The sequence below is a fragment of the Lathamus discolor genome, chromosome 1, assembly GCF_037157495.1.
Source record: "Lathamus discolor isolate bLatDis1 chromosome 1, bLatDis1.hap1, whole genome shotgun sequence".
Taxonomy (NCBI): Eukaryota; Metazoa; Chordata; class Aves; order Psittaciformes; family Psittacidae; genus Lathamus; species Lathamus discolor.
Genome location: NC_088884.1, coordinates 75120373 through 75146945, shown reverse-complemented (window position 1 = coordinate 75146945; position 26573 = coordinate 75120373). Strand labels below are relative to the sequence as shown.

The window sequence follows — 26573 nt, the reverse complement described above, 5'->3', positions numbered from 1 at the left end:
GACTTGAGCAACATCTTTCTTGAATTAAAGAAGTTTTTTGTAAGACAGGCTGCTTTTTAGCAAGTGTAACTGCATATTTTGCATGTGTAAATATTCACTGTTTTTTACTACAGGTACCAGTTTATAGAGGAAGCTTTTCAGAACCAGAAAGTGATCATTGAGACGCTAATCACCAAATTGATGGAAAAAACTAAGTACATAAAATATACAGGGAAGCAGATCCAAAACAGGTATGTATCAGGTTTTGATGTTTAAACTGTCACAGGGGACAACTTTATATACACTGTAATTTCTTGAAGTGTTCAGGTAAGTGCATTTTGTACCTCTCTCCTTTTATCCTTCCAGAAGGAGAAATACTAAAATCTCCAGTTTGCTGTAGTAACTGTTGCCTGTTTAATGGGCTTGGTTGTGTTAGGTAACTCTTTTGCTTAGCCAGAAGACTTCATGGGCAGCAAATAGCTTGGGTGCAACAGAACTTAGGCAATAAAGCCTGTGGAAGGCATCTTACATTCTTTCTCCACCATCAGCACTCTTAGTTTCTCTGCGTAGATCCCTCTTAGAAAGCGAAAGGCTGTGACTCATGTTTTCATAACGCTTGTGACACATCTTGAAGATTTATGTAATACTTTTGTGCTTAGGGCTTTACTCACTGGGTATTACAAACCTAGAAGAAAAATGAATCTGTAAAATGCATGCTGCAGTAGGCCTCCTTCAGCATAGTTCAAAGGCAGTACCCAGGAAGACTCAATGCTGTATGGGATGTTGAGTGCAACCTGAACTCTTACTTTCTGTTTGCCTGTCTTTGAGTATGGTGGAGGTGGAAAAACCCAGCAGACATCCTTCTGTTTTGCTGCATCTGAGTAGTTATTCTGGCTTGTATATTAGCAGTAGTGGTTTTCAGTATGTAAGATGGTGATTTGCTGTTACAAGTTTGACCATTATTGTTGAAAGAGCTAAATTGGAAAATCTGTTTATTGGGTTTTTTTGTTTTGTTTGTTTTTTCTGGAGTATCATTCAACCTTAGATAGAAATTGGACTTAAACAGTTTTCATTGCTATGGCCATTCAAGAAATGTACCAGACCATTAAAAATCAAGAATTTTAATTCCAGTAAGCATTTAATTTTTATCAGTGGCACATGTCAGTAATTTTACAGACTTACAGCATTAGAATTTACCACCAGTTAATTTTATCATAGCTTACTGTTACTTGCTGTTTCTATTTATTTCTCCCAGTAATTTTCCTGACCATAAGTATCTGATGGTATTATGTATTAATTGGTGCATATGACCAAGAAATATTGTAGTCTCAGCAACAGAGTAGAGGGGATTCGGTGGATTTGTGAACTAAAAACCGCTGTTTTTCTATGCTGTCTACTTACAGAATTCTTGAAGTGAATCAGAATCAAAAGCAGGTGGAACAAGATATTAAAGTTGCCATATTTACACTGATGGTGGAAATAAATAAAAAGGGAAAAGCTTTACTGCATCAGTTGGAGGTATTTTATTTTCTATCATAAGAAAAAAAAATCAGTCTTCATATTTTTTTTTTTTTTGTAGATTCACATTAAAAATTCCAATCTAGATGATTCTGAAATAAAATTGATGTCTAGTATCTGCCACCTGTGCATGTCCTGTCACAATTCCAAAGTACAGAGATGTCCCACAAAAGCTATATGACCAAGTGGGATTTTGATAAGGGAGGAGAGGAATGTTTGTGTTTAGGGGGTGGTAGCTGTTTTGTTTGTAACTATTATGTGTTCCCTGCTTTGTGAATCAGGGCTGCCTCTGAGCCTAGTTTCTTTCTCCATGCTTTTACAAGTCATGTCGTGCATGAAAAGTATTTCCATCAGAATTTTCCATAAATTCATCAATCCACTGACAAACCAAAGTAGAGAAGTGTCTAGAATGAATGCCTGGAAAAATAGTACCTCCAACTATTTTTTTCAAAAGAGTGTGTGTGCACAGGGAGGCATGTATGTGTGTGAAAACATGTCATAAGAGAATATGGGAATATGTACAGGAAGCCCTGATATCTTAAATAAATGTATACTGCCTTTTCTGTTTGATAGCTGCAGTTGGGGGCAGGAGTGCTTTTTAGAAGAGCTAAGAGATCATTGTGAATTACAAATATGAAAGCTAATGCCTATTAACTGTAAATTGAACCCACTGACTGGAACTGCATTTCCATTTGTAGACCCTGGCAAAAGAGCATCGAATGAAACTTCTGCAGCAACAACAGGAAGTGGCAGGTCTCTCTAAACAGCTGGAACATGTCATGAATTTTTCCAAATGGGCGGTCTCCAGTGGGAGCAGCACAGCACTACTGTACAGCAAACGCTTGGTAAGGTTAGAACGAGATCTCTCTCCATTTACTTAGAGACTGTTGTTAGTCTCTCTCACACACACACACAGATGCACTTGTCAGTAATGCTAGGGAATTAGACTTTCTAATGGCTTTCTACCAATAGGTATATTTGTGTACAGATTTCAGTTTTCTCTTAAACATAAATACAGAATGTTTCTAATTTAGAATTATTTTTTGATACTCATTAAAATGCTTCAGGCTGCAGGATATAGCAGAACATTACTTGGTTTTATCAACTTCAAGTAGTTAAATTCATTTTGCCTGCCTTGTACTGCCTCAGCCAGTCATGTCATTTTTCTCTATTCAATTAAAAAGAATATCAGTCTGTGTCATATTGTTTATAGCTGCTTAGTGTTGCTACAAAGACTTCTGCTATGTGAGTAAGAAAACAAGTTATGTTGCAGGCATCTTAAGTTTATAAACATTATGCGTTTGAAGAAAAAGAGCTTTGAGCCCATAAGGCCTCAACAAATGAGAAATGCTTTTTCAAAAGAACAGACAAGCTTTAGGTTCCTGGGGTTTTTTTGCTGAAAGTTGGTGTTATCTGGGAATTGAGTAGCTGTCCTGTCTGTGGACACTGGAAAATCTGTTCCTGAACAGTGATGCATAGAGAGCCTGTGAGACTTCTGCTCCAGCATATCCAGCCACTTGAAAGTAGGAGGGAGTAATACTCAGCAGACTTTAATGTAGTTAGACCTAGGAAGTAATGTCTGGGCTTCAGGGAAATAACACACTAAATGGTTTGCTGAAAGACATCAGTTTGCCAGCCTAGACCTGGCATGAACAAAACAGTGGTAGCTACCACTGTTACTTACAGGAGGTAACTAGTCTACTCGTGAGTTTCTATATGTGTGCGCACAATAAGAGGAATAGGTGGAACAAGCTGTGACAAGAACTGTGAGCAAGCAGTGTTAGTGACAGGACTGGAGTTTCTATAGTGTAGTATACTTGATTCCGGTAGTATACATAGAAATCCTAGGAAATCTATATTCAAAATAGTAGTATACTTTAAATTTTCCATGGTCATAGAAAATATTGAAGTCTTGCTAAATGCTTTTGTATTTGGTCGAAAACTGCCCTGTCTAAAATTGAAAGAAAACTTGTAAACTGGAAGCTGTTATAAAATCCTATCTAAAAGATAACTAGTATAATTCTAAACAGATAAGAAATTTTCCAGGAAATCATCTATTATCCAAGAAAAATAGGTATAGAAGTGTTGTTTTTCCTGTATCTGCTGTTTGTTATTCTAAAACTAGGGCCCATGTTAGGTATTTCTAGTGAAACAACTGCAAGAAATTACTTTCTGTGAACTAGATAAATACTGAGCATTTGATGGAGTATTCTGTTTGTATAACATGACCATAGTCCAGTCCTTTGGAACCAAGGTGACTGAAGCTTATAAAACCCACTCTTTGGATCTGACCAAGTTTGTGGAAGTATTTGTGTTTCTACAAGGGAAAAATGAAATTATTTTTTCTTTTCTGGAGTTGATTGCTTTTAGAACTACTTTAGGAATAAGGGGAAAAGGTTGAGAACACCTCCTTTATTTGCAGCTTGGATAAATTCCTTTTTCACCTCAGTTCTCTGGGGGCTTGTTCAGTTTTTTTTTGTTTTCTTGGTTCGTGCTTTTTCATTTTGGGGAGTGTGGAGTTTTTGTGGTGATGGTGTTTTTGTTTGTTTGTTTTGTGTTTTTTGTTAAAGGCTTTTTATGCAGTTCGGATACATGGTTCTGACACCAGAGAAGAAAATAATCTTGTTTTATTCCCATTCTAGATTACATATCGACTACGGTATCTTCTCCGAGCAAGGTGTGATGCTTCACCAGTGACTAACAATACCATCCAGTTTCACTGTGATCCTAGCTTCTGGGCTCAAAATATTTTCAATCTAGGTATGATAAAGTTTTATTAGCCCTTTGGTGTCTTGATCCCATTTTGAAAGCAACTTTCTTTTTGTGAAGATAAATAGCCTCTGCACTATTCAGTTCTTGATTTACTTTGTTAGATTTATTTCCTTGTCTACAGAAGACATTTAAAGTGTGTTGTATGGAGAAAAGTATTGTTCATGAATACTTATGATAAAGTATTAACAATCTTGCCCTGCTTGAATAGTACATGTGGTGGTGAAAATAGAAACTTTCAGTTTACTGGGCAATGCAATGAAACAAGGAGCACAACCTATAACCCTACTTCACATCCTAAGAAAGGAATTCAGAAGTCATCCTCATTCTGCATCTTCCAGCCCTTTCATCTCTTTCAATCCTATCTTCCCAAGATGAAATCCGTAGCAGCAGCATAAATGTCCAAGAGGCCCCATTTGCTCCCCTGTCAAGCTGAACAATAAGCCTTGCAGAACTGAGATGAAGAGAAGGGAAGAATATACCAAAGAAAACCAGAATAGCAGGGAAGAGAACACCTTTCTTCACAACTTCAAAAAGTTGTCTGGCTTTTTAGATTGTGAAGTTGTGGAGTGAAATCTTAAGAAAGATTGAAAAGGTTGGTTGAAAGGAAGAAGGCAGAGAGTTGTGGTCAATGGCGCAGAATCTAGCTGGAGGTCTGTGACTAGTGGAGTTCCTCAGGGGTCGGTGCTGGGACCGGTGCTGTTTAATATTTTCATCAATGACCTGGATGAGGGAACTGAGTGCACCCTCAGCAAGTTTGCTGATGACACAAAACTGGGAGGAGTGGCTGACACACCAGAGGACTGTGCTGCCATTCAGCGAGACCTGGACAGGCTGGAGAGTTGGGCGGGGAGAAACTTGATGAAATTTAACAAGGGCAAGTGTAGAGTCTTGCATCTGGGGAAGAACAACCCCATGTACCAGTACAGGTTGGGGGTTGACCTGCTGGAAAGTAGTGAAGGGGAAAGGGACCTGGGGGTCCTGGTGGATAGGAGGATGACCATGAGCCAGCAATGTGCTCTTGCGGCCAAGAAGGCAAATGGCATCTTAGGGTGCATTAGAAAGGGAGTGGTTAGTAGGTCAAGAGAGGTTCTCCTCCCCCTCTACTCAGCCTTGGTGAGGCCGCATCTGGAATATTGCGTCCAGTTCTGGGCCCCTCTGTTCAAGAAGGACAGGGAATTGCTTGAAGGAGTCCAGCGCAGAGCCACAAAGATGATTAAGGGAGTGGAACATCTCCCTTATGAGGAGAGGCTGAGGGAGCTGGGTCTCTTTAGCTTGGAGAAGAGGAGACTGAGGGGTGACCTCATCAGTGTTTACAAATATGTAAAGGGTAGGTGTCAGGATGATGGAGCTAGGCTTTTTTCAGTGATATCCAGTGATAGGACAAGGGGCAATGGGTGTAAACTAGAGCATAGGAAGTTCCACGTTAACATCAGGAAGAAGTTCTTTACTGTAAGAGTGACAGAGCACTGGAACAGGTTGCCCAGGGGGGTTGTGGAGTCTCCTACACTGGAGATATTCAAGGCCCGCCTGGACAAGTTCCTGTGTGATGTACTGTAGGTTACCCTGCTCTTGCAGGGGGGTTGGACTAGATGATCTTTTTAGGTCCCTTCCAACCCTTGGGATTCTGTGATTCTGTAAAGCATGTTTTTAACAGATTTGCAAATGTACTTCATCTTCATTATCTTAATAGATTTTGATCTAGTCTCCAAACTAGTCTCTACATTTTTCTTTTTCTTGCAAGTCTAAGTTGCTAGATTTTTATGATACTGATGAATTCCAGAGCCTGGAAGCTTGTGTGATTGCCTGAAATTCTGAGTTTAATGGAGATAACCATAGGAATTCATTAGCTTAGGAGCAGGAATTAAAACTTAGGGATCTTTTTGGGTTTTTGACTGCTGTTATGCTTCCTTTCTCTCTCCATTGGTAGCTTGATAGGCATTTTGTTTTTCTGTCATGTGCAGAATGCTTTGTGAGATACCTGTGAGACCTTTTTCTGCCTTTTATCAGGAAGTACAGTAACCTCTACAAAGGCACAGAGAGGTGCAAATATGTGACTCTCTACAAAGGTAGAGAAAGAAAATGTTATAGCAGTGCTTTAAGCTGAACAAGCTCCTTTTCCCACACCCTGGGACATTGGATGGTAGCAGGGAAATTCTCCAAGTTTCTTCTCTGTAAATAATTTTCTTTGGGAAAGGAATCAAAAGTGAATCTCTTGTTTCCAGAAACAAGCTATCAAGCTGTGTGGTGGTAATTGTGAACTGCTGCTAAACTGAAACGATGCTTGCCAAGAGGGGCCTTTTTCATGTGTTTGTTTTTGGCTCTTCTAAGAAAATCTATTCAATCAGATGCTGAAATATGTTCCCTTAAATTCTGAAAAGTGCTACCGTAGAGTTGACACCTGTATAGATCAACATAGGAGTTCTTGTAACAGTTATCTCTTTAAGTGATAGATAAAACCAGAACACATTTATCTATCTGGTTTCAGAAATTAGAACCTTTAGGCTGTTATGTTTATGATCAAGCACAGGATCATAGAATAGTTAGGGTTGGAAAGGACCTCAAGATCATCTAGTTCCAACCCCCCTGCCATGGGCAGGGACATGTTTAATTTCTGTAGATAAACCAGATTTAAAAACCCCTGAAGAAAAAATCAAGTCTGAGTAAAGAAACAACTTGGCTTGAATTCTAGTCAAGTGGCATGTTGCTGACAGAGTGATAGCATCTGCACACTAATAGGATAGCTCTCTTACAAATTTCAGAACGTATTTAGGGAAAAAATCACTTAAAGTGTTTTGATTCCATAAATTGTATGATAACCCATGGTTGGTTTTCTCAGAATAATGGAAGGGAATCATTCTCTGTAGTACCTTTGGGTAAGTAGCTATACCACAGGTCTTATGTCTGGAAAGACATTTGAAGGTGTGATTAGACTTGGAGAAAACAGAATAAAAGTGTGGTATGGGTTTGACGATTGACAGTCAATACCATTCTCTGTCAAAGCAGTTCCTTTTGTAGAGACAGAAAATTAAATAGCTTTATTTTGACTGTAGTGGAGTATTTCGTACAGCTGTGTATAGGAAACAGTAGTATTAATTTTCAACTTACTCTGCTTACTTTATGGGAAACATTGACTGGACTTGTTACGAGCTTAATAAAGGGTGTTAGGCAATAGGTTGGTAGGGTTTTTCAATTTTAATGTGTTTCATTTCTTTGTTAATAACTGATGTGGTGGAATCATAATTAAAACATACGCAACACCAAAATTAGCAAGTGTCAATATAGGAATAGTATTGTTGATGTTAGCTCTCTGACCTGTTCTGTGCTACGATATGTTGGCTGGCCTAGATTCCTTATGTTCCTGTGTCTAGATGAAGCACCAGGCTGATGCTACTCAGCTTCTCAGCTCTTGGGATGAAAAAGAAGAATACAAAGTGCAAGAAGTTTTTCCTCCTCCTTCAGATAATCTACCCCAAAATGAGCCAGGCTAAACTAAACACATAGAGAGAGGAGGAGAGAAGCTGCAGAGAGTGATTTCAAGTTCTGCTGTAACGGGGATTGTCAAACTGTCATGTGGCATACCCACCTCATGAAGTGAACTCTCCTGGGAAGCAGCCCTGAATCTCTGGGAGAAAAGGGAGTATGAGTTGTCTATCTCCCACTTGTATTGAAAAGCTGTTATGCAGCCTTCCAAAAATCACTGGAATATTTTTTTTAGCTCATTTTGGACCATAACTTTCCCAACTTAACTCTGTTTTAAACAAAGAAAGTGTCTCTGTCTTTGACTGTACAGTGTGCTCTTCCCTTGATTCAAATCAAACTCTGTTCTAGTTGGAATTCATGTTTCTTTGGATGAGGTGTCCTGAACTTTACATGAGAGTTTTGTGTAACCACACTATATACTTCTTAAGATAAAATCTGTCACCCAGTGTTAGTTTTAAAAAGTTCCTGTCGAGTCAGAGCTCCTTCTAAGTCAGTGGAGAGAAAATATTTCCTGGAGGTGCTCATCACATCCTTGAATTGGTGGTGTGTAGCAACTGGCCAGTATCATTTGAGTATTCCATGATGTTAATTTAGAGACCAGAAAGATGTTGTGATCCTTTAAGTTTTATGATACAGTTACATTTTATTTTTTTTTATCAGATGATTTTTATCAGATTGTATCAAGATACCCTTTTCCCTTTGCTCTCTTGCTCTTCTGGAGAGGCCAGGACACTTTTCTAGGGGAATCTACCATATAGAGGAGGCTGCAGCATAAGACAGTTTGCTTTAAAATGCAGCCGCTTCTTTTCAGGGAAACAAAATTAATGGAGCCCTCTAGCTCATGTTTATCCATTCTTTATGTTAATTAATGTTGAGAGCATGGTATAAAAGGAACTAAATGTGGAAAAAATAACATTTTTGCTAAATGCAGTATTTTGGTGTTCTGTTTGGTTTAAACTAGGTTCTTTGGTAATTGAAGATAAAGAAACGCCACCACATGTGCCCAAGAACCCTGTGACGGAAACAAACTTACAGCCACCAGGCAGCTTACCTTCAAACCAGCTCTCTAAGTTCCCAACTCAGATAAGCTTAGCCCAGCTCAGACTTCAACACATGCAGCAACAGGTCATGGCTCAGAGACAGCAAGCTCAACGCAGAGCGGGTCCAGTAGGTTTACCAAATCCAAGAATGCCAGGAGCCATGCAGCAGCCTCCTGCTACTCATCAGGTAAGTTATGACTGTTTCCAGAGTAGAGTCTTTTTCCATGGCAGTGAAGGAGAAAATAAAAAAAGATAAGAAAAGAGAAAGAAATTAAGTCTAGATACATAACTTCAGATATCTTCATAGCATATGGCTGTGTAAAATAGGTTATGGAATGTTTTCTTCACAGAGAATTGAATCAGCACTTTAAACTTGCCTGTGCGGTAGCACTTAGCCTATTTTTATAAATAAATAAAAACCCCAACATATGCTATCCAGCCATGTATAGTGCTGAGTTACATATTTTGTTTTTTTGTCAAATGATTAAAAAGCGAATCTGTCAATTTTTTTCCAAGGTGTTTTTGCACAGAACTTTGTGATTCTCCCATGTAACTTTAAAAGTTTGTAGTACTCTCACTGGCTCTTGTCATGCATCTGCATTTATTATATCAGAATATTTCAAACCCATCTGCTAGATTTTTTTAACATTGAAAACCATTGTGTTGTGTGATCATTCAGATAAATGGTGTGGTATTATTTGCCGGCATCTAATTTTTTAAGGGTTTCAGAACTTTAAAAGGTCCACTTAGTAAAAATTTGTGGAACACTGAATATGTATCAGCTAACTTGCAGAATTGTTTGTCTTCATATAGGCACCTCCACGCTTGATTCATTTCCAGAATCATAACCCCAAGCCTAATGGTTCAGCCCTTCCTGCACAACAGATGAGATTTCCCCAAACTCAGAACCTACCAAGGCAAGCAATAAAGCCCAACCCACTGCAAATGGCATTCTTGGCACAGCAAGCTATAAAACAGGTAGAATTTCTTTCCCTTTTCACTCATCATGTAAAAGTAAAACATCAAATGTGCTTTATATCATCTTACTTTTAGATGATGTTTCTAGAGTGCTTTGCAATTAGAACAGGGATTTCATTTTCTCTATGACAAGATACTCAGTTTTGTTAATGAGATAACTGTCAAGCTTCATTTTGACAGTTTTAAGCAGCTGAAGCATTACAGAAGTGAGCCACTGTGTGTGCTATGTAAGTGTTTCGTTCTCGTTTACTATTACTGTAGTTTCTGGCCGTTTATGCAAGACAGCACAGCCTTGGTCTACACACAGCAATCGGTGAATAGCTGAAATAGAAAATCCCTCTCTTTTGCTTGATGCTAATGATTTCGATAGGAACCAGGTAAAAGCTCGCCAAAAAAGCTATAGCTGCCACCACTCTCCAGAGTATGCCACATATTAACTTTTACTGAGAAAGAGATTAAAAAGAAGTGCACAATTGTGGGACCTCTGCTGAGTAAGACTTTAACTGGGGCAGAAGCAAATGCATACTACATGTTCTGGATGCCCAGGAAGGCAGATCTTTATTGAAAAGCATATTAACACACGAGTTGTTAGCTATGTGGAGGGAAAGAGAAAATCATGTCACTGGAGGTAAGCAGGGAAGAATCAAATGAGACTGATCTGTGACCTGAGAAGTGGAGTAATACCATTCATCTTTGCAGTGCTTATTATGTCAGAAAACTAATTTCAACTAAATTGAAGAAACTGTAAAATATCTTAAGAAAACGTGTAGTAATAAAACTAAGTTACTTGTATTCTCTGCCTCTGAAAAGAAGATTGGCCTGTCTGCAAGTCTTTCTTTCAAGCATTTCCATTATCTAGTAATGTCTTTCTGAAACTAGAAATGAGTAAATAGAATGAGTGATTACAAAGGAATTGAGCAGGATCAAATTTTGCCCGTGGTTGCCATGAAATTCCATTAAAGTAGTTGAAAACTGCATATGCCTAAACGAGGAAGAAATTTAGTCTGACTTGACTGTGCACTTCATATCATGGTGTTAAATGTATACGTGGGTGGAAATTCAGTCAGCATTTCAAATTCTTAATCACTTTAAGTTGTTAAGGGAAGCACAACATCAAATACTTGATGGTGTCCAAGTGACACTATAGCTATTTACCTAATAAAGCACTGGAGCAGTTGTGCATTCAGCCTATTATCTGTAATGCTTTTATTTCACTAAAACTGTTACATTTCTCCCACAACAGTGTCAATGCAGCATGAAATATTAATAGATACTTAACATGGAGATACAGCTTTGAATTTAAGAATTCACATTCATTTCTTCTATTCAGTTTTCTGCTACTTGTCATCTTCGCTTGTCGTGTAAGATTGGCTCTTGAAATTAGATAACTTCAGAGTAAATTGGGATTTTATGTTTGAATTCAGCTTCCTGAACTAAGCTGCTTTTTTAACTGCTGAGTTAGAACCAGTATATGCAGTAGATGTGAACAGTTGGGGGAAAAAAAAATCAAAAGATTAATTGTGAATTATTGTCTCTTCTTTTTAGTGGCAGATCTGTAGTGGACAAGCTTCAACCGCCCCTTCAACTGCAAGCAGCACAACATCTACTCCATCCAGCCCCACAGTCACTAGTGCTGTAGGATGTGATGGGAAGACATACGGTCCCCCTGTGATAGACTTGAGTTCTCCAGTGGGTAGCTCTTACAACCTACCATCTCTTCCTGATGTAAGTGTAACATAAGAGTGATGTTTTGTGGATTCTGTTTTGCAGTAAGTCTTAATATTTGTGAGACTTGGAAAAGCCTTTTAGTCTGAAATTCTTGCTCTGTCAAAACAGTTGCAGAAAACAACAGTGCAGGATTGCCTACATGTTTGTGGCAAGACTCAGAGCTATTCTGGGAGACAGCTGTTAGGACAACTAAGAAAAATAACATTGCAGGTTGTAATTGTAATTGGACTTGTTTATTTGGATGGTGCATATTTTTCTCTCACCCCTGCTACTAACAAAAACGAATTAGTGTAGCAGTGTCCATGGGTAGCACTGGTTTGCTGATGATACTTCTGGTAATTATAAAACACTTTTAAATGTATTTTTAATTCATCAAAAGGGCTGTCTTAGGTAGGTATTAACTGTTGGTATACTAGATATGTTCCTTTTATCTTTTCCTTTTGGTACTTCTTTTTTTTTTATATATCCTCTAACATGCCTGTGAGCTGGTGATAGAGCATCATAAGATCATCTTTTCTTAAGCTTCTGACCTTCTTTTTCTGTTGTGGTTTAAGCCCAGCCGGTAACTCAGAACCACGCAGTTGCTCTCTTACTCTCTCCTTCCTCCCCCCACTCCCGGAAGGATGGGGAGGAGAATCAAAAGAACGTAAATCCCACAGGTTGAGATGAGAGCAGTCCAGTAACTAAGGTAGAACACAAACCACTACTGCTACCACCAATAATAATAATGATGAGGGAAATAACAAGGGAAGAGAATACAACTGCTCACCACCCGCCGACTGATACCCAGCCTGACCCAAGCAGCGATCTAGCCCTTCCGGGTAACTTCTCTCAGTTTATATTATGGGCATGACGTGCTGTGGTATGGAATACCCCTTTGGATAGTTTGGGTCAGGCGTCCTGTGTCTGCTTCCTCCTGACTTCCCCTCCTCCCTGGCAGAGCATGAGACTGAGAAAGTCCCTGGTCAGAGTAAACATTACTGAGCAACAACTGAAAACATCAGTGTTACCAGCATTGTTCCCAGGCTGAAAGTCAAAACCACAGCACTGCACCAGCTACTAAGGAGGAGAAAAATTACTGCTACTGCTGAACCCAGGACATATTCATAGTTTCTTATTGGTGCATGTTTGTCAGAAGTGCATGTTAGCTATTGAGTTCTGGTCAGTTGACTTTATTCTTTCAAACAAGTGCCAAGCCCATTTATGTGGTCTAAGGTTTGTAGATATCTGAAATGTCATGGTTTTCTAGTCATAACTTACCGTTACCCCCTCTTTTCCCACCTGTTTTTTGTTCTCACCAATAGACTCTCAGATAACACTTACAGTACAGAATCACAGTATCTGTCAGGCTTAAAAGAGGAACTACACTACATGATCATAAAACTACAAGTATACTCACTAGCCTGAGACACTATCAGTATACTGATTTTTGTACACAGTATTATGAACTCTTCTACTGGTGAAGTTTATGCTATCAAAATACATGCCCCAAATCACTGGAAATATGCTGGCCTAGCTGAGGCTTCGGCATCTGCTTCCGGTAAATCTAGCTTATAAATAGAAGTTTCAGTGATCAATGCAGTTTATACCAGTGAATTTGGGAGGTGTCTGGATAATTGAGGTATCTGGATAATTGAGAACTTATACCAAGGTAACCTATATACTTAACAAAAGTAACCCTATGTATTGCAAAACCCCCTAATATTTCAAAAGGTCTTTTCTCTTTATCAAACCAGAATGCATAATTTTTACAGAAATTTAGAATGGTAAATTGGGAGTCCCTAAAACAAAGTTCAGTTGTCTGGCCTGAGCTGTGGGTGGAAAGAACAAGCGCTGGTTTGCTGCTTGCATTTTGAATCAGTATGCATGGCCGCTGCCCAGAAGATATGTGGGACAGATGGAATTGACTGTTCTTTGACGTTCTTCCAGTCCTGTTAAACGCTAGTGGTTTAATGGGTAGTTTGTGTATTGCTTATTACCTTTTTATTTATGTATTTATTTTTAGAGTATATAAGGTGAGCATGTCACAAAAAAAAGTGTGGAGATAAAAGTTCGTCTCGTACTTCAGTGGGTGAAGGGTAGCTGTCTGATGTAAGCCTCCTCTGTAACTGATGGAGAAAAATTGGCACTTAAAGAAATACCTGATCTTAAAACGAAGCACTGTCTGGATGTGGGCATTTCTTTCCATTTTAGAGAAAACAAGGTGACCTGTTTTAAAGTAACCATCTCACTTTTTGGATGGCCAGAGCTAGGTGAAATGCAAAGTAACAGGATGCAGAGGCATGGGGTGCTTTGTTGTTGGAGGGGGTGTGTTTTGTGGTTTATTTTTTTCCCCCCATCTCAACACTAACTGCTTTTCCATTCTTCCCCCACCTTTTAGATTGATTGTTCAGGAAACATCACACTGGATAATGTTGTAAGGAAGGATGGCACTGCGGAGCAGAATCAGCCGAAACCCCCTTCGAACAGGACTGTGCAATCACCAAATTCATCAGTACCTTCACCAGGCCTCTCAGGTAATTGCAACGTGGTGCAATTTTCTGTTTAAGTAGTGTGATGGAAAATGTCATGTGGCAGCGTTAACGCTGGTAATGAAAATAATGCAAAGTTGTAGAAACCTTAGTAAGGAGTAAAGTTGAATCAGTATTTTAGTTTGTGATCAAAAATGGCCAGATCTTAAAAATATGGAGGAAAAACGTAGTAGATTTTCTTAAATTGCACAAAAATCTATAGAAAAATGGCACTGTTAGGGGTACACCAAATTAAAACCTGTAAGCTGTGGTAAGAGACCAGTATTTGAAAAAGCAAGATAGGATGTAACAGGAGGCAGTGGCTACAAATGGTAACTTGGGAAGTTCAATTTGGGTACTAAAAAATCTTTTTTCACTGGAAGAGTAGTGCAGCGATGATAGAGGTTAATAAAAGTTATTGTTCTGGGTAGCTAAATGTGGTGGGCTTGACGGACCCAGGGGATTCCTGTCACCATGACTGGTGACAGTCAATAGCTGCTCCTTACTCCCATTTCCTCATCTGACCTGTAGTGAGCCTCTGGGAGTGTGAATTCCCAGTCAGCACTTGTGTAACATTCATGCACTCACATGGTGTTTATGTGCTTAGGAAGATTATCTGAGACAGGTGGATAATGCATTCACAGGTAGCACAAACAGCCCAGTCTGGTTTCTCAGGACCAATGCTTTGCAAAAATATCCTTCAAAAGTCTTTCAGCTATCTGGTCCCCAGATCCTTGGTCTCTCTTGTATCTAACCTCTAGACTTCTTCCTACTTGCTACCTTGTCTGGCTTTAAGTTTCCTAGCAGATGTCCTGAGAGATCTGCTAGAATTTAATAAGGTAAGACAAAACAAGCTGCAGTGATCAGGTTGGGGGCTCAGCCAGGCAAAGGTGCTACCCATTAGCCTGCTTACCTGCAATGGGCCCCTTTTTTAGTCCTCTCTTTGCCTCTATTATCCCATGCTTCTCACCCTGTCGTGAATGTGTATTAAATGAGACATGGATTAAATAAATTACACTGCATGAGAAATTTTCCCCAAAACTTGTGTATTTGAGTCACATCTCAGACTTGGCACAGACCTGTGTTTTGTTCTAATCTGATTCTTCTATCCTAGGAGGAGTCAGTGTGACAAACATAAACCCTCCAATTCGTTCACCCAGTGCCTCCAGTGTTGGGAGCAGAGAGAGGTAAGGGCAGAGTGGGAGAGGAGAAAATGTAACTTCAGTCTCCGTAGAACATGCCTCGGTCTCTTCTCTCATTCATGCATACAGAAGTCAATTTGTCTCACCTTCTCTGTTAACAGGCCAGGCAGGCCTGATGGTTATTACAGCACTCTTTGCATTCTAAAAGTAGTATTTTCATTTGTAATGTATTAATAGCACATCTAAAAACATTAACTCTGTAAATGATGGCTAGGTTGGCGTTAGCAAAAGAATTCTAAATTAGGTTTTAAATTCAGAAAAATCTGCTAAAGGAAAAAGTTGCATATTGAAAGTCCTCGTGGAACTATAAATTACTTCAGATTTAAGGAACTGATGCTACAAAGAGTTATTTAGAATTTTCTGCCGTAATACAGTTAGTTAAGTGAGCACTAGATATCTACTGAGAGTCTACACAAATGTTTTTATCCCTCAGTGATGGAATATTAATGAACAAACATATTTACACAATGTTGTTTGAAGAGTGCAGATCCATTAATGTGTTTCAATAAATTAGAGCATACATCTGACATGAGATTAATTTTTCATGCAGAGAAAAATCAGATGACAGTCATCCTACTTAAATTGGAAATGCAGATGCTTTTTAATATAGAATGCCTTTTGTTCTATTCCATTTACACGGTAAATTCTGTGAAGGACTCTTATGAGCTGTTTAAATGTTCATCTGAAGAGTCTTTTACTTGAATTTAAAAAATGTGACTATCTGCTGCTGCTTGAATTAATTTTGTTAGATTTCAAGTTCTTCATTATTAATAAAAATAAGAAGCTGATATTTTTGAGTTTGGATGTCAATTCTCATCCTGTTATTACTAAACACATGAAAAAAAGGTGGATCTAGTTCTAAAAGTAGGGCCTCAGTTTCTTTAGAGCAGCAAGGCTGTAAGAAACTCTTCCAAGGTAATGTAAATATGTGTTTTATCTGTCACATTCACTTGGGTGGTTTACAATGATCAATTCGGCCCTGGAGAAACACTAGCCTTTCTCAAAATATGCTGCATCCTCTCCAAAGTGGGATGATATTCAGTGCAGGTGGTTTTTTTTTTTTTGTGTATGACCTTAAAGGAACAGATTATTTGCAAATCTTGTGCTAATGGGAGGTCAAACCATGAGTAGTTTTCCAGTTCTGGAACTGCACCACTAAAATTTTCCCTTTTTGTAAAGCATTTTCCATGTACATTAAAGGGAATAAACTTGGATGTGCTGTTATGTAAAAGTAATACTGTAGTGCTCAAGAGTCAAAGAAGCAAAATGGATTAGCCTCCTGAGGTCTCAGAAACCATCAGTGTACCAAAGGTGTCTAGTTTTGACTCTTAATTTCCTCTTTTTTACTACTTCATTTTGTCATTTACAGTTCTGGCTCCTCCAGCAGGCCACCAAGAGCTGATTCTACGCACAAAGTCCCGGTTGTTATGTTGGAGCCGATCAAAATTAAGCAGGAGTCAAGCGCTTCAAATGAGAACTTTGATTTCCCAATTGTTATAGTGAAGCAAGAAACGGAGGAGGAATCCCGGCCTCAGAATGTAATATTAACAGTTATAAAGATCTCCTTTCTCTTTGGAGGATGTTTTGCATTTCTGGGGAATAAAATAATTTACTAATATTCTGTTGGGGACTTTCGAAGGGGAAAACTAAAAAGCTAAGTAAAAGGAAGAAGTGAAATTCAAAATCAAACTAGCTCTACTGCCAATTCAATTAACTGGTGTGATCAGAGTGCTTTTATCCATTGAAAACTTGGGAAAGTAGGAAATAGCTTGCAAAGAACAAATTTTTGTGTGCTAGGAAGTGTTTCTAATACATAGTAAACTAATGTGTATATATATATATATATATAAGATTGCTAGACTTCTGGGGCATCGGAGATTAGGGTTTTATTATTGGAGCAGTAAATAGCCTTTTATACTGAATTTCTCATGTTTAGTTGCTTGATGTTGTACTACAGTAGTAACTTTTGGATGTATATTGCAAGTTGCATGGCTGCTTGTGTATAAATTTGTTATTCTGGACAGTTTACTTGTTGTTAAGGTCATGTAAATTCACATGAATACTATCATTTGGCTTCCTCTGTGTCTTCTTACAGACCAACTTTTCAAGAAGCATACTTACTTCATTGCTGTTAGATAGCAATAATAATGCGGCTTCTGATGAAGCTGTCTTAAGAACAGATGCACCAGACAGTACAGATGATCAACCAGGGATACTGCAGGAGAGCTCATCCAGTGGAAAGACAGGATGGATAGGCCCCTCTCACACAGGGGAGGGCAGAAAAGAGGATGATCCCAATGAAGATTGGTGTGCAGTATGTCAAAATGGAGGGGAGCTCCTTTGCTGTGAGAAATGTCCCAAAGTATTCCATCTATCTTGTCATGTCCCTACGTTAATGAGCTTTCCAAGGTAACTATGACCACTTCCATTCTGTATAAACTTGCATTAAAAGCCACAAACTTTGTATTGTGAAATCCGGTACAAGAAGTTTCAGCCTCGAATGAAGTAGTGGTGGTTTTGAAGTCTTGAATCCAGAAGTTTTAGTAACTGGTGAAAATTGGAAATTACATTGAAACTTCAATTTAACTTTTGTGTGTCTGCAAAATCTGTAACAAAATTCTTGACTTATTTTACAGTTAAGCAAGATCACTTAACATCTAGGGCATCTGTTGTTAAAACTAGGCCACAGAATTACCAATCTATCACAGATGTTTTAAGGGTGATGGAAAAGATTTACATTTCTTTAATAACAATAAAAAACTTATAAAAAAATCCAAGCCAATATAATATTAAATATGTTATTTACTATGGTGCTAAACATGGCTGCATTCCAAGCATGGGATGTAGTGACTGACATCTAGTAATATCTCGGTCAACGTTGAAACAAGCAGCAGGCTTTCTTGATTGGCTGTTACAAAACAACTACTCAGTTTCTTGAGTTTCAAAATAGTCTTAAATAGGTTGTTCTTATAAGCATTACTGGCATTTGCTTCTGGAATTAGTGTCTTTGATGAAAGTAAATGGCATTTTGCAATGTTCCAACTTGGAAATGCCATGCAATAAGCTTATTAGTATTAAAGGATAAAAACATCTGTCATAACATGCTCATTGTTTAATGCTTTTATAAATATTAGGTTTCATTATTAAATATCAGCATAGTTTGATGGAGTAAAACATTTGGATAGCAACTTAGGTTTTGATCATCTCTGTGCTACTCTGAACGAGCATACTTTTGCAAGCATATCTGCTCCTTTAAATGTCAGTTGAAATGGCACATGAAAATGTTTCCTACCTTTTGAAGCTTCAAATTACAGTTTGGGTTTTTTGCTTGGGTTTTGTTTGTTTGTTTTAGTAAAATGATGCTACCTTACAGCTTTGTGCCATAAGTGAAACCTAGCAAAGTTACAGTAAGCACTTAAACTAATAAACATTTGTGCCTGACAAGAAAACAGAAATCTTCAAGCAGGTAGGAAAAAATGTATTTACAAGGCTTTGTGTCTATGAAAATTAAAGCTTCAAGAATAAGTCTTTAAAATTTCTCTTTTTACTGGATCATTGTATGGGAGCTGAGATGATAATATCTGGGGGAAAGGGAAACAAAATCAACTTTTCTGACACCCATTTAGATCTCTAAAGGTGCTTATTGGTACAAGTGCACTTTGTTCCTAGACTTCAGAACCAAGGTTAGCTTAAGTTAGCTTTAGATGTATCAGAGTTTTGTTCTTATCTTTGTGGGGTTTGTTTTGTTTTCAGCATTCTACTTAACAAACTTTGGTCTCTTAGCATTAGTTCCTTCAAACACACAAAATAATTGCTTTATTATTATGTCGGCAGTGTCACTCTACTTCTTTCGTGATTGCTTTTTGTTCTTGCTTCAGGTGGATAGAACAATTTCATAGAACCATAGAATCACAGAATGGTTTGGATTGGAAGAGACCTTTAAAGGTCTTCTTATCCAACCCCCTGCAATGAGCAAGGGCATCTTCAGTTAGATCAAGTTGCTCAAAATCCTGTCCAACCTGGCCTTGAATGTTTCCAGGGATGGAGCATTGAGCACCTCTGCAGCCTGTTCCAGTGTTTCACCACCTTCACCATAAAAAAATTCTTACTTGCATCTAGTCTGAATCTACCTTCCTTTAATTTAAAACCATTACCCCTTGTCCTGTCACTGTTCTTATAGATTCACAAGGTCACTGCATCTTTTCTTCCTTCACTCCAACTCACCACAGTTTTCTGATTCTCGAATATTTAAACACATCGTTCTGCCATCTTTCATGTTTCTTGTTTTCTTGTACCAGAAGATCTTTTAGTCATGGCCTATATCAATTTTTGTATATCTACCACATTTCTGAGATGTTAGTCCAGGCACAGAGGTGACGCTGTCATATAAATAACTCCATCCAGTTAAGACAGTAGAAGGTAAAAATCTCTTTGAGGTAAGATGCCCATTGCGCACTACTGTGTGCTAAAACTAGCAGATGGTGGGAATTTTTTGATTACTCTGAATAAAAACCAGTAAGATTTTTTCTTTTAACTTGGAAAGTCCCTCTACCTTACTATTGAAATTAATTAAAAGCTGCTGCAGAAACTGTTTCCCATATTATAATATACCCCAGTAACTAACACACAGAGCTCTAGACTGGTTATTGCTGAATTCTGCTATAAGAAGTACAATTCAGCCCTCTTGTGGTTATCTGCAAGCATGCAAGTTTCTTCATTTGTGGAGAAATACATCAAAACCAGAGCTTTCATAGGTTTTTCGACACTTTGAGGTTCAGAAATTGTGTTACAGAATCAGTTAACATACCTTGCAGAACTAGTTTTGTCCTAATCTTATATTGTCATTTAAATCTATAGGTTTTTCCTTGACCAAATGATAAAATCAGGAGCATGTGAAAGTTTTAGGGAGTGAAGAATTCCTAGTTTTCCAAAAAATCTTGTCTAGGGCAATCTACATAGAATAGTAATACATTGTAGATCAAGCTTGTAGAAATAATATATAGTTCTCACAATATAATGCTTTTTCCTTCTGTTTGACCTATACAATTCCTATAGCGTCTGTAGTTAGGCAACAAAACTCTTAATAGTGCTTTGCTTGAATATTGTGAGCTCAAGTGAAATGTTTCAGTACTAACAAAGGTAGACAGCTTGTCTACTATGACAAACCATTTTTCTGTTATGACACCTGTCCTGGGTTCAGCAGTAGCAGTCAGTTTTTCTCCTTAGTAGCTGGTGAAGCGCTGTGTTTTGACTTTCAGCCTGGGAACAGAGCTGGTAACACCGATGTAACACACCAGTGCCATTAAAAAGCAAATGAAGTTCTAATAAAGCATTTTTACCAGTAGTCTCTGCCTTTTTGTGTTTAAAATACCACCACCAAAACAACACATGATACAGGGGAAAAAAACCTAACACCCCACAGATGAGGAACTTACTTAATGCAGAAATATATGGAAAGCCTTCTGTTGGGAGTGTGCTGTAGTCGTTGAGATCAATGTGTCTGTCTTGTTTTTAGTGGAGAGTGGATCTGCACATTCTGTCGGGATTTGTCCAAGCCAGAAGTTGAATATGACTGTGATAAACCTGCTCACAGCTCTGAAAAAAGAAAACTGGAAGACACTGTGGGTTTGGCGCCAATAGACCGCAGGGTAAGGATAAAATGATTGCTGCTGCTTGTATTCTGAAATGCATTCATCTTTTTCAAGGTGATGGTAAGAAAGGAGAATTAACTTCTTAGAATAAGCTCTGTGAACATAGCAGCCTTCATGTAAACATGCTGAAAAACACATGAATGTGTGAGGAGTGGTTGTGGTCTGGTGCTCTGAAGTAGGAATGTGTTCTAGGAATTACCAAGTGCTGTTTCTGACAGAGCTCTTGTACACAGTGACTTTGCACTGAGAGTTCTTTTCTTTGTGCTTTCCAAATTTGGCATAGGTTGATGTTATCAACTGATGGATTTAGTCTTTAAAGCACTTTGTCAGCATCCTTACATAAAATTAAGGGGGTGGTTCTTTCACAATGGAGATACACAAAGATACAATACTGATCCTCCAGAGATTAACACAAGAATAACTGCTGTCCTTTTGCAGCTTTGAATGTTACTGTGAAAAAAGCAACAAAGGAAGCAGTGGGTCTCACAATTTTTTTTTTCCCCCTTAAGTCTCAGTGTTGAAAGAAAAAAATTGTGTTAACGAACATTTGAGCAGACAGCTGAACTGCTTAGCAGGGTCTTTTGGGTTCGTGGGGACTTTGGGAAAGGGGGTGTTTGCCCTTTTTTTGATTTTTTTCTTTTCTTTGTAGTTGTGTATTGTTATTATTGAAAACTTTTTTTAAGCAATTTTGAGCTCTATTGAAAACTTTCAGCAGTGTTTTATTTGCTTTCAGTTGGCAAATGCACTGAAATTGGCAGTTTATTTGGGCCTTTGTCTACCTACCGTTATTTATATGTGCTGCCATCTAAAAGGAAGAAAGCTAGCTCCATCTGTGTTTTGTCTTAAATGTAAATTATAAAAATGTAAGTTATAAACCTCCTGTAAACATTCCAATAAGAGACCAGCGAGTATAAAGTCACAAAACTATTTTAAGAAGCTCGAGGATCAAGATCCAGTTAAATATGTTCAAATACACAAAGTAAAGAGATTCCTTCCCACCGCTCACAAAAACACTGTAGGCTTTGCAGTTACAGAGCAGTTCTACCCAGACCAGGAAAAACATTATAGCTGTCTCTGAATATTTGTAAAGCACTAAGAGCCATGCATGCTTTTATTTATTCCCTTGAATGTCTGCTGGGCTCAGCGAATGCTGAATAACACTGTTAGTAACTGTATGAGATTTCATAGCTTGCATTTGAGAGTTGATAAGGATGTAACTGTTGCCAAGAAGGAATACTGTAGTTAATCTTGCTTCCAAATACAATTTCTGTGCTCACTTTTCCGTTTAGGTCTGAGGGAGTACAGGGCATGTGGTTTGTATTTTCTGTAGCCTGTTATTTTAGAACAAATCATGCAGGGTTCTCTAATTACTTGTGTATCTATTTTTCTTGTCACAGAAGTGTGAAAGACTGCTGCTGTATCTCTACTGTCATGAAATGAGTCTTGCTTTTCAAGATCCCGTTTCTCCCACAGTATGTAGCTTGCTTCTTTCCGTTTTATGTTAAGAAGCATAATTGGCATGTTTCTAATGGCATTTTTATGTCTTACCATTATGAGCAGTCATTTCCCAGACATTGAGTGTATTAAATGTGTTTTATTAATACTGTCTGAAGCGCAGTTAAAAGTTGAAGCACTGGGTTGGAAGGTGATTTACTAGTAAAATTCGTCAAGAAGTGGTTTTACTTAATACTTCAAATGTAGACAGAAAAAGTAAGTTCTAAGCTGATTTCACAATGCTGAGTGATCTCACTGAAAAGGTGAATTGGGATATGTTGTTTGGTTTTGGGTTTCTTTATTTATTTTTTTTTCCGTTTACTCAATTTTGAGAATTAGGATACTCCATAATACTAATATGATACTGAATTTCTTTGTTATTAGCTTGAAATGTGTTAGGTTAACATGGTAAACAATACCTGGGTATATTGGAAATCCAAGGGTGCCCAGAAGAGTTACCAGCATGATCAGGTGAAAAATACCTCTTTTATGTTCTTCAAGACAAGTCAATGGGAAAAGAATTCATCAATAAGTAATATGCTCTTATGCACCTTTTTTATTCCATTTGAATAAGAATTTTTCTTTTGGAGAACATTCAGCGGAGTTTAGTAATAAGAAACGACACAAGAGATTAATTCATATAATGGTCATGAAATAGTAAATTCAGGTATTATAACATTAAAATATGAATCTCTCAAAATGTGAATTGACTTAGGAAAAATGTATAAAACCATTTTAACTGGCTTTCATACCCCATTTTATAATTTCTAATTAATTCTAAAGAAACAATAAATCTTAATCCCTACACCCACAGTTTGAGTGCCAAAATCATCTATATATCTCTGAAATTTGCCACCATTTCCAAGAACATATTTCATTAATTTTTATTTTTGAATGCATTAATTCATAATGCATTCAGAAAATTCATTTTAAGCAACCGATGTACCATCCCCGTTTGAGTGGGTTGCCAAAGTTACCATATGGTGGTCTTGAGAGTGAAACTTAATAGATGGCTCATTTGACTGCATCCAAAAATAATGTCCAAATTGCTTCCTCTGTTGTGTATAATCAATGCAGGTGGGGGCTTGTTTGTTTTTTCTTTTATTTTAAAATAGGCAGGAGTATATTTAGGCAGCAAAACTAGCCTACATCACTGTTAATCCAGAAACTATGCATATACGTTAAAAGTACAATTCTTACATCTTAGAATTGTAATTTGAAGATGAGACTAAATCTTGCTGTCTCCCTCAGAGGCAAGGGTTTATAAAACAGTAAGGAATGAAAGTGGCTGCCTTCAGTAAATTTTATTTTTCTCCATTTAGGTTCCTGATTACTACAAAATAATCAAAAAACCTATGGACTTGTCAACCATCAAGAAAAGACTTGAAGTGACCAATTCATTCTACACAAAGCCAGAAGATTTTGTGGCTGATTTCAGGCTGATTTTCCAAAACTGCGCTGAATTTAATGAGGTTAGAAAAGTAGATACTTTATCTGGTTTTGTAGGCATAGTTGCTTTTAGGAAAACTGTAGTGGGGGTAGAACTTGCAGCATAAGAATTTATTAAACTTAGTTTGATGGTGAGACTGCAGTGAAAACATCACATTTGAAACTGCTGGGGTGCTAGATGATTGTGCAGTGGAGATCCTTCCACGGAAGGAAGGAGGATTATAACAGACATGCTAGCTGAATGGCAGGATAGCAGGTAAAGTATAGGATGATTGTTTATCATAAAGATTAATGGTGGCCATTTGATTTTTAAAAATTGGTTTAATCCTCCTTGCCTCAAATATTAAATTCAGTGGGTTTTTCATTCTGGGAGGTCTGTGCTCACCGTTATGATTTGTAGTTGCATGTTTAGTGATTGTTACTACCCTCGCTGCGCGTAAGGGAACACACGGTGAAAAAGGAATGCGGATGCTGAGTGGATCAGACATTCCAAAACATGTTAACATCCTGAAGGCGTACCTATGTGTTTCACAGCATAACCCAACTTTCCTATTTATTTATTTATTTATTTTCCAGTAAGGATCTAAGAGTTTTTAGAATCACTTTATATAGCTTTCAGGATGGCAATACGGCTTTTGCAATTGGCTTCTGTGACAATCCATCAGTGAAAAAAGTCATTAGATGTGTTGGCCAAAAGATCTGTCCTGACCCTCTGTTTTGCAGGCTTGTGGTCTTTGGGACCATGTGTTCCACAGGTGTCATTCTTGCTGCTGATTGGGTTTTTGGGGGTAGTTTGTAAAAGCACCTAAAAGACCAAATGTGATTTGAATATAAACCTATTTTGTGGTGCGCTGATGTTGTTAATTCACCCAACAGCCCGATTCAGAAGTGGCTGATGCTGGCATGAAACTTGAAGCATACTTTGAAGATCTTCTAAGGAACCTTTATCCTGAAAGAAAGTTCCCTGTACAACCCAACTGCCAGAGTGAAAAAGATAATCCAGAACTTACTGGTGACTCAGATGATGACGTTGTACAGCCCCGGAAAAAACGCCTCAAAGGAGAAGACCGTCAGTCGCTCAAATAAGCTGCATGTGTTGCTATGGGACTTCTTTAAAAAACTAAGGGTATTTATCACTATTAATTGTGAAAAAGGGAAAAGTCATAAATGCTTTGACTTGTAGGTCTGTGGATATTCACTAGACTTTCTACCCTTTGTCTGAAACACAAATTTAATGGTGATGGTGATCAAGGCACGTGGAGAGCTCTGAAGTTCCCAGCTTTCGTTGTACTTCTGGAACAGCACAGAAATCGCCATTTGCGTGGCATGACAGCTGTTTAACTTTACTTTGACGAAGAAAAGGAGTTTGTATAGGACTGAACTTCAAAACATTACATGGGTTCAACATGTGGCTTTCTGAGTTTGAAGAAAATGTGATCTCACCAGACTTTTAATTTTACCAAAGGCATGTGGCTGGCCATAATTTGATTTCTTTGTACTGTATTTAACACAAGCCATGAGAGCAGATGGTGTAATATTGTCCTGCAATACTGACTCATACAATGAAAGTGTAGTTACCCCCAAAGAAGTTATTGGTAATTTTAAAATGTAAGGGAGAGTGTATTAAAAATAACTTCAAAAAAAAAAAAAAAAGAAAAAGAAAAGAAAAAAAAGGAATTTGTTTGGGAGTTTTTAATGGAGGAAGTAAAGGACAATACTTCGGTTTGCGCCATTTTTCTCACCACCAGCAAGAAACAGTAGTATTTCTGTACTATTTTTGTTAAATGGTGTCTCAAGTTTTGATGTATTTCTGTTTAATGGAGTTGACAACAAAGTTTTGAAGGGAAAAATATTTGCTTGCAACTATCAGCCAGTCTTTGTGTGTGCTTAGAATGGGGGGCAAGGACATCCTTTCTGTCCACAAGTTCTTGTTTTTCCAAATTTTAGAATGCAACCAGCACCATTATTCACTTGGAAGTACAAAGTTTGTAGAGGAAGACAAAAAAAGGAAGATACTGCTCTCTGACCCTTCATCTGTCCCTGCTAAAATTACCAGTAGGTGAGGACAAATGACCTTTTTCAGTTCTGTCTACTTCCCAGAAGCACTGACAACAATATAGATGGTTGTTTCTGTCCTCAGAGATTGCAGAGTTAAAGAAGTACTTTGTCGCTTGTTGCTCTAGCTAGTGGGTTATATTCTTAATCAGTCAGCTTAAATGAAAACTGCGTTGTGAGTGCGGGCAGTCCTTTGGATTAACTGAGCTCTGGTGTGCTAGAATTTTGCAGATGGACTTGTGCAAACATCTGAGTGTACACAAGCCTGCTTCCAGTTTGCTATGTAGCACTGATGTGGTGCTGTGCATAGATCATTGAGGAGGCTAGATAAAAGTGCTGCTTGTGTCTCCCTGCTGTGTACATATGCACTCAGAAAAAGGCCCTTTTTTTTCCCCTCTCACCTGATGAGATACTGTCCACCTGCCTTTGTCATAGGGTGGCACTGCATGCTTAAATGTAGTGGACTCCAAGAAAAGAACACTTTGTTTTTTGCAGCAGCCTTTGATGTAGCTTTTGAAATTGGTTGATTTTTAAGGTGCCCAGAGGAACCATTCATTTTCTTTTTCCTTCTTTTTTTGTTGTTGTTATTTTGTATCTTTGGTTTGGTTGTGTTTTTTTGTAGAAAGTTTTTATTACCAGGGGAGAGTTGCTTGCAGCAGGAGTTTTACCATCACGACAGCACCAGAAAAAGAATAGAGGTGAAGGAGCAGAACAGGA

General features: G+C 38.1%; 1 protein-coding gene across 2 annotated transcripts in view; it reads left to right on the top strand.

Moving 5' to 3' along the window:
- TRIM24 (tripartite motif containing 24) overlaps nt 1–25670 on the top strand; it is a 68515-nt gene extending 42845 nt beyond the window's left edge. For both annotated transcript variants that reach the window (XM_065680827.1, XM_065680833.1), the window contains 15 exons: nt 114–230; nt 1383–1497; nt 2196–2342; nt 4140–4257; nt 8711–8976; nt 9603–9767; nt 11313–11492; nt 13876–14011; nt 15120–15192; nt 16577–16745; nt 17303–17616; nt 20723–20855; nt 22256–22330; nt 23675–23824; nt 24678–25670. In XM_065680827.1, the coding sequence (XP_065536899.1) occupies nt 114–230; nt 1383–1497; nt 2196–2342; nt 4140–4257; nt 8711–8976; nt 9603–9767; nt 11313–11492; nt 13876–14011; nt 15120–15192; nt 16577–16745; nt 17303–17616; nt 20723–20855; nt 22256–22330; nt 23675–23824; nt 24678–24887 (2368 nt within the window). In that variant the 3' untranslated portion in view covers nt 24888–25670. The remainder of the gene's footprint in view (nt 1–113; nt 231–1382; nt 1498–2195; nt 2343–4139; nt 4258–8710; nt 8977–9602; nt 9768–11312; nt 11493–13875; nt 14012–15119; nt 15193–16576; nt 16746–17302; nt 17617–20722; nt 20856–22255; nt 22331–23674; nt 23825–24677) is intronic.
- Nucleotides 25671–26573: the final 903 nt, after the last annotated feature.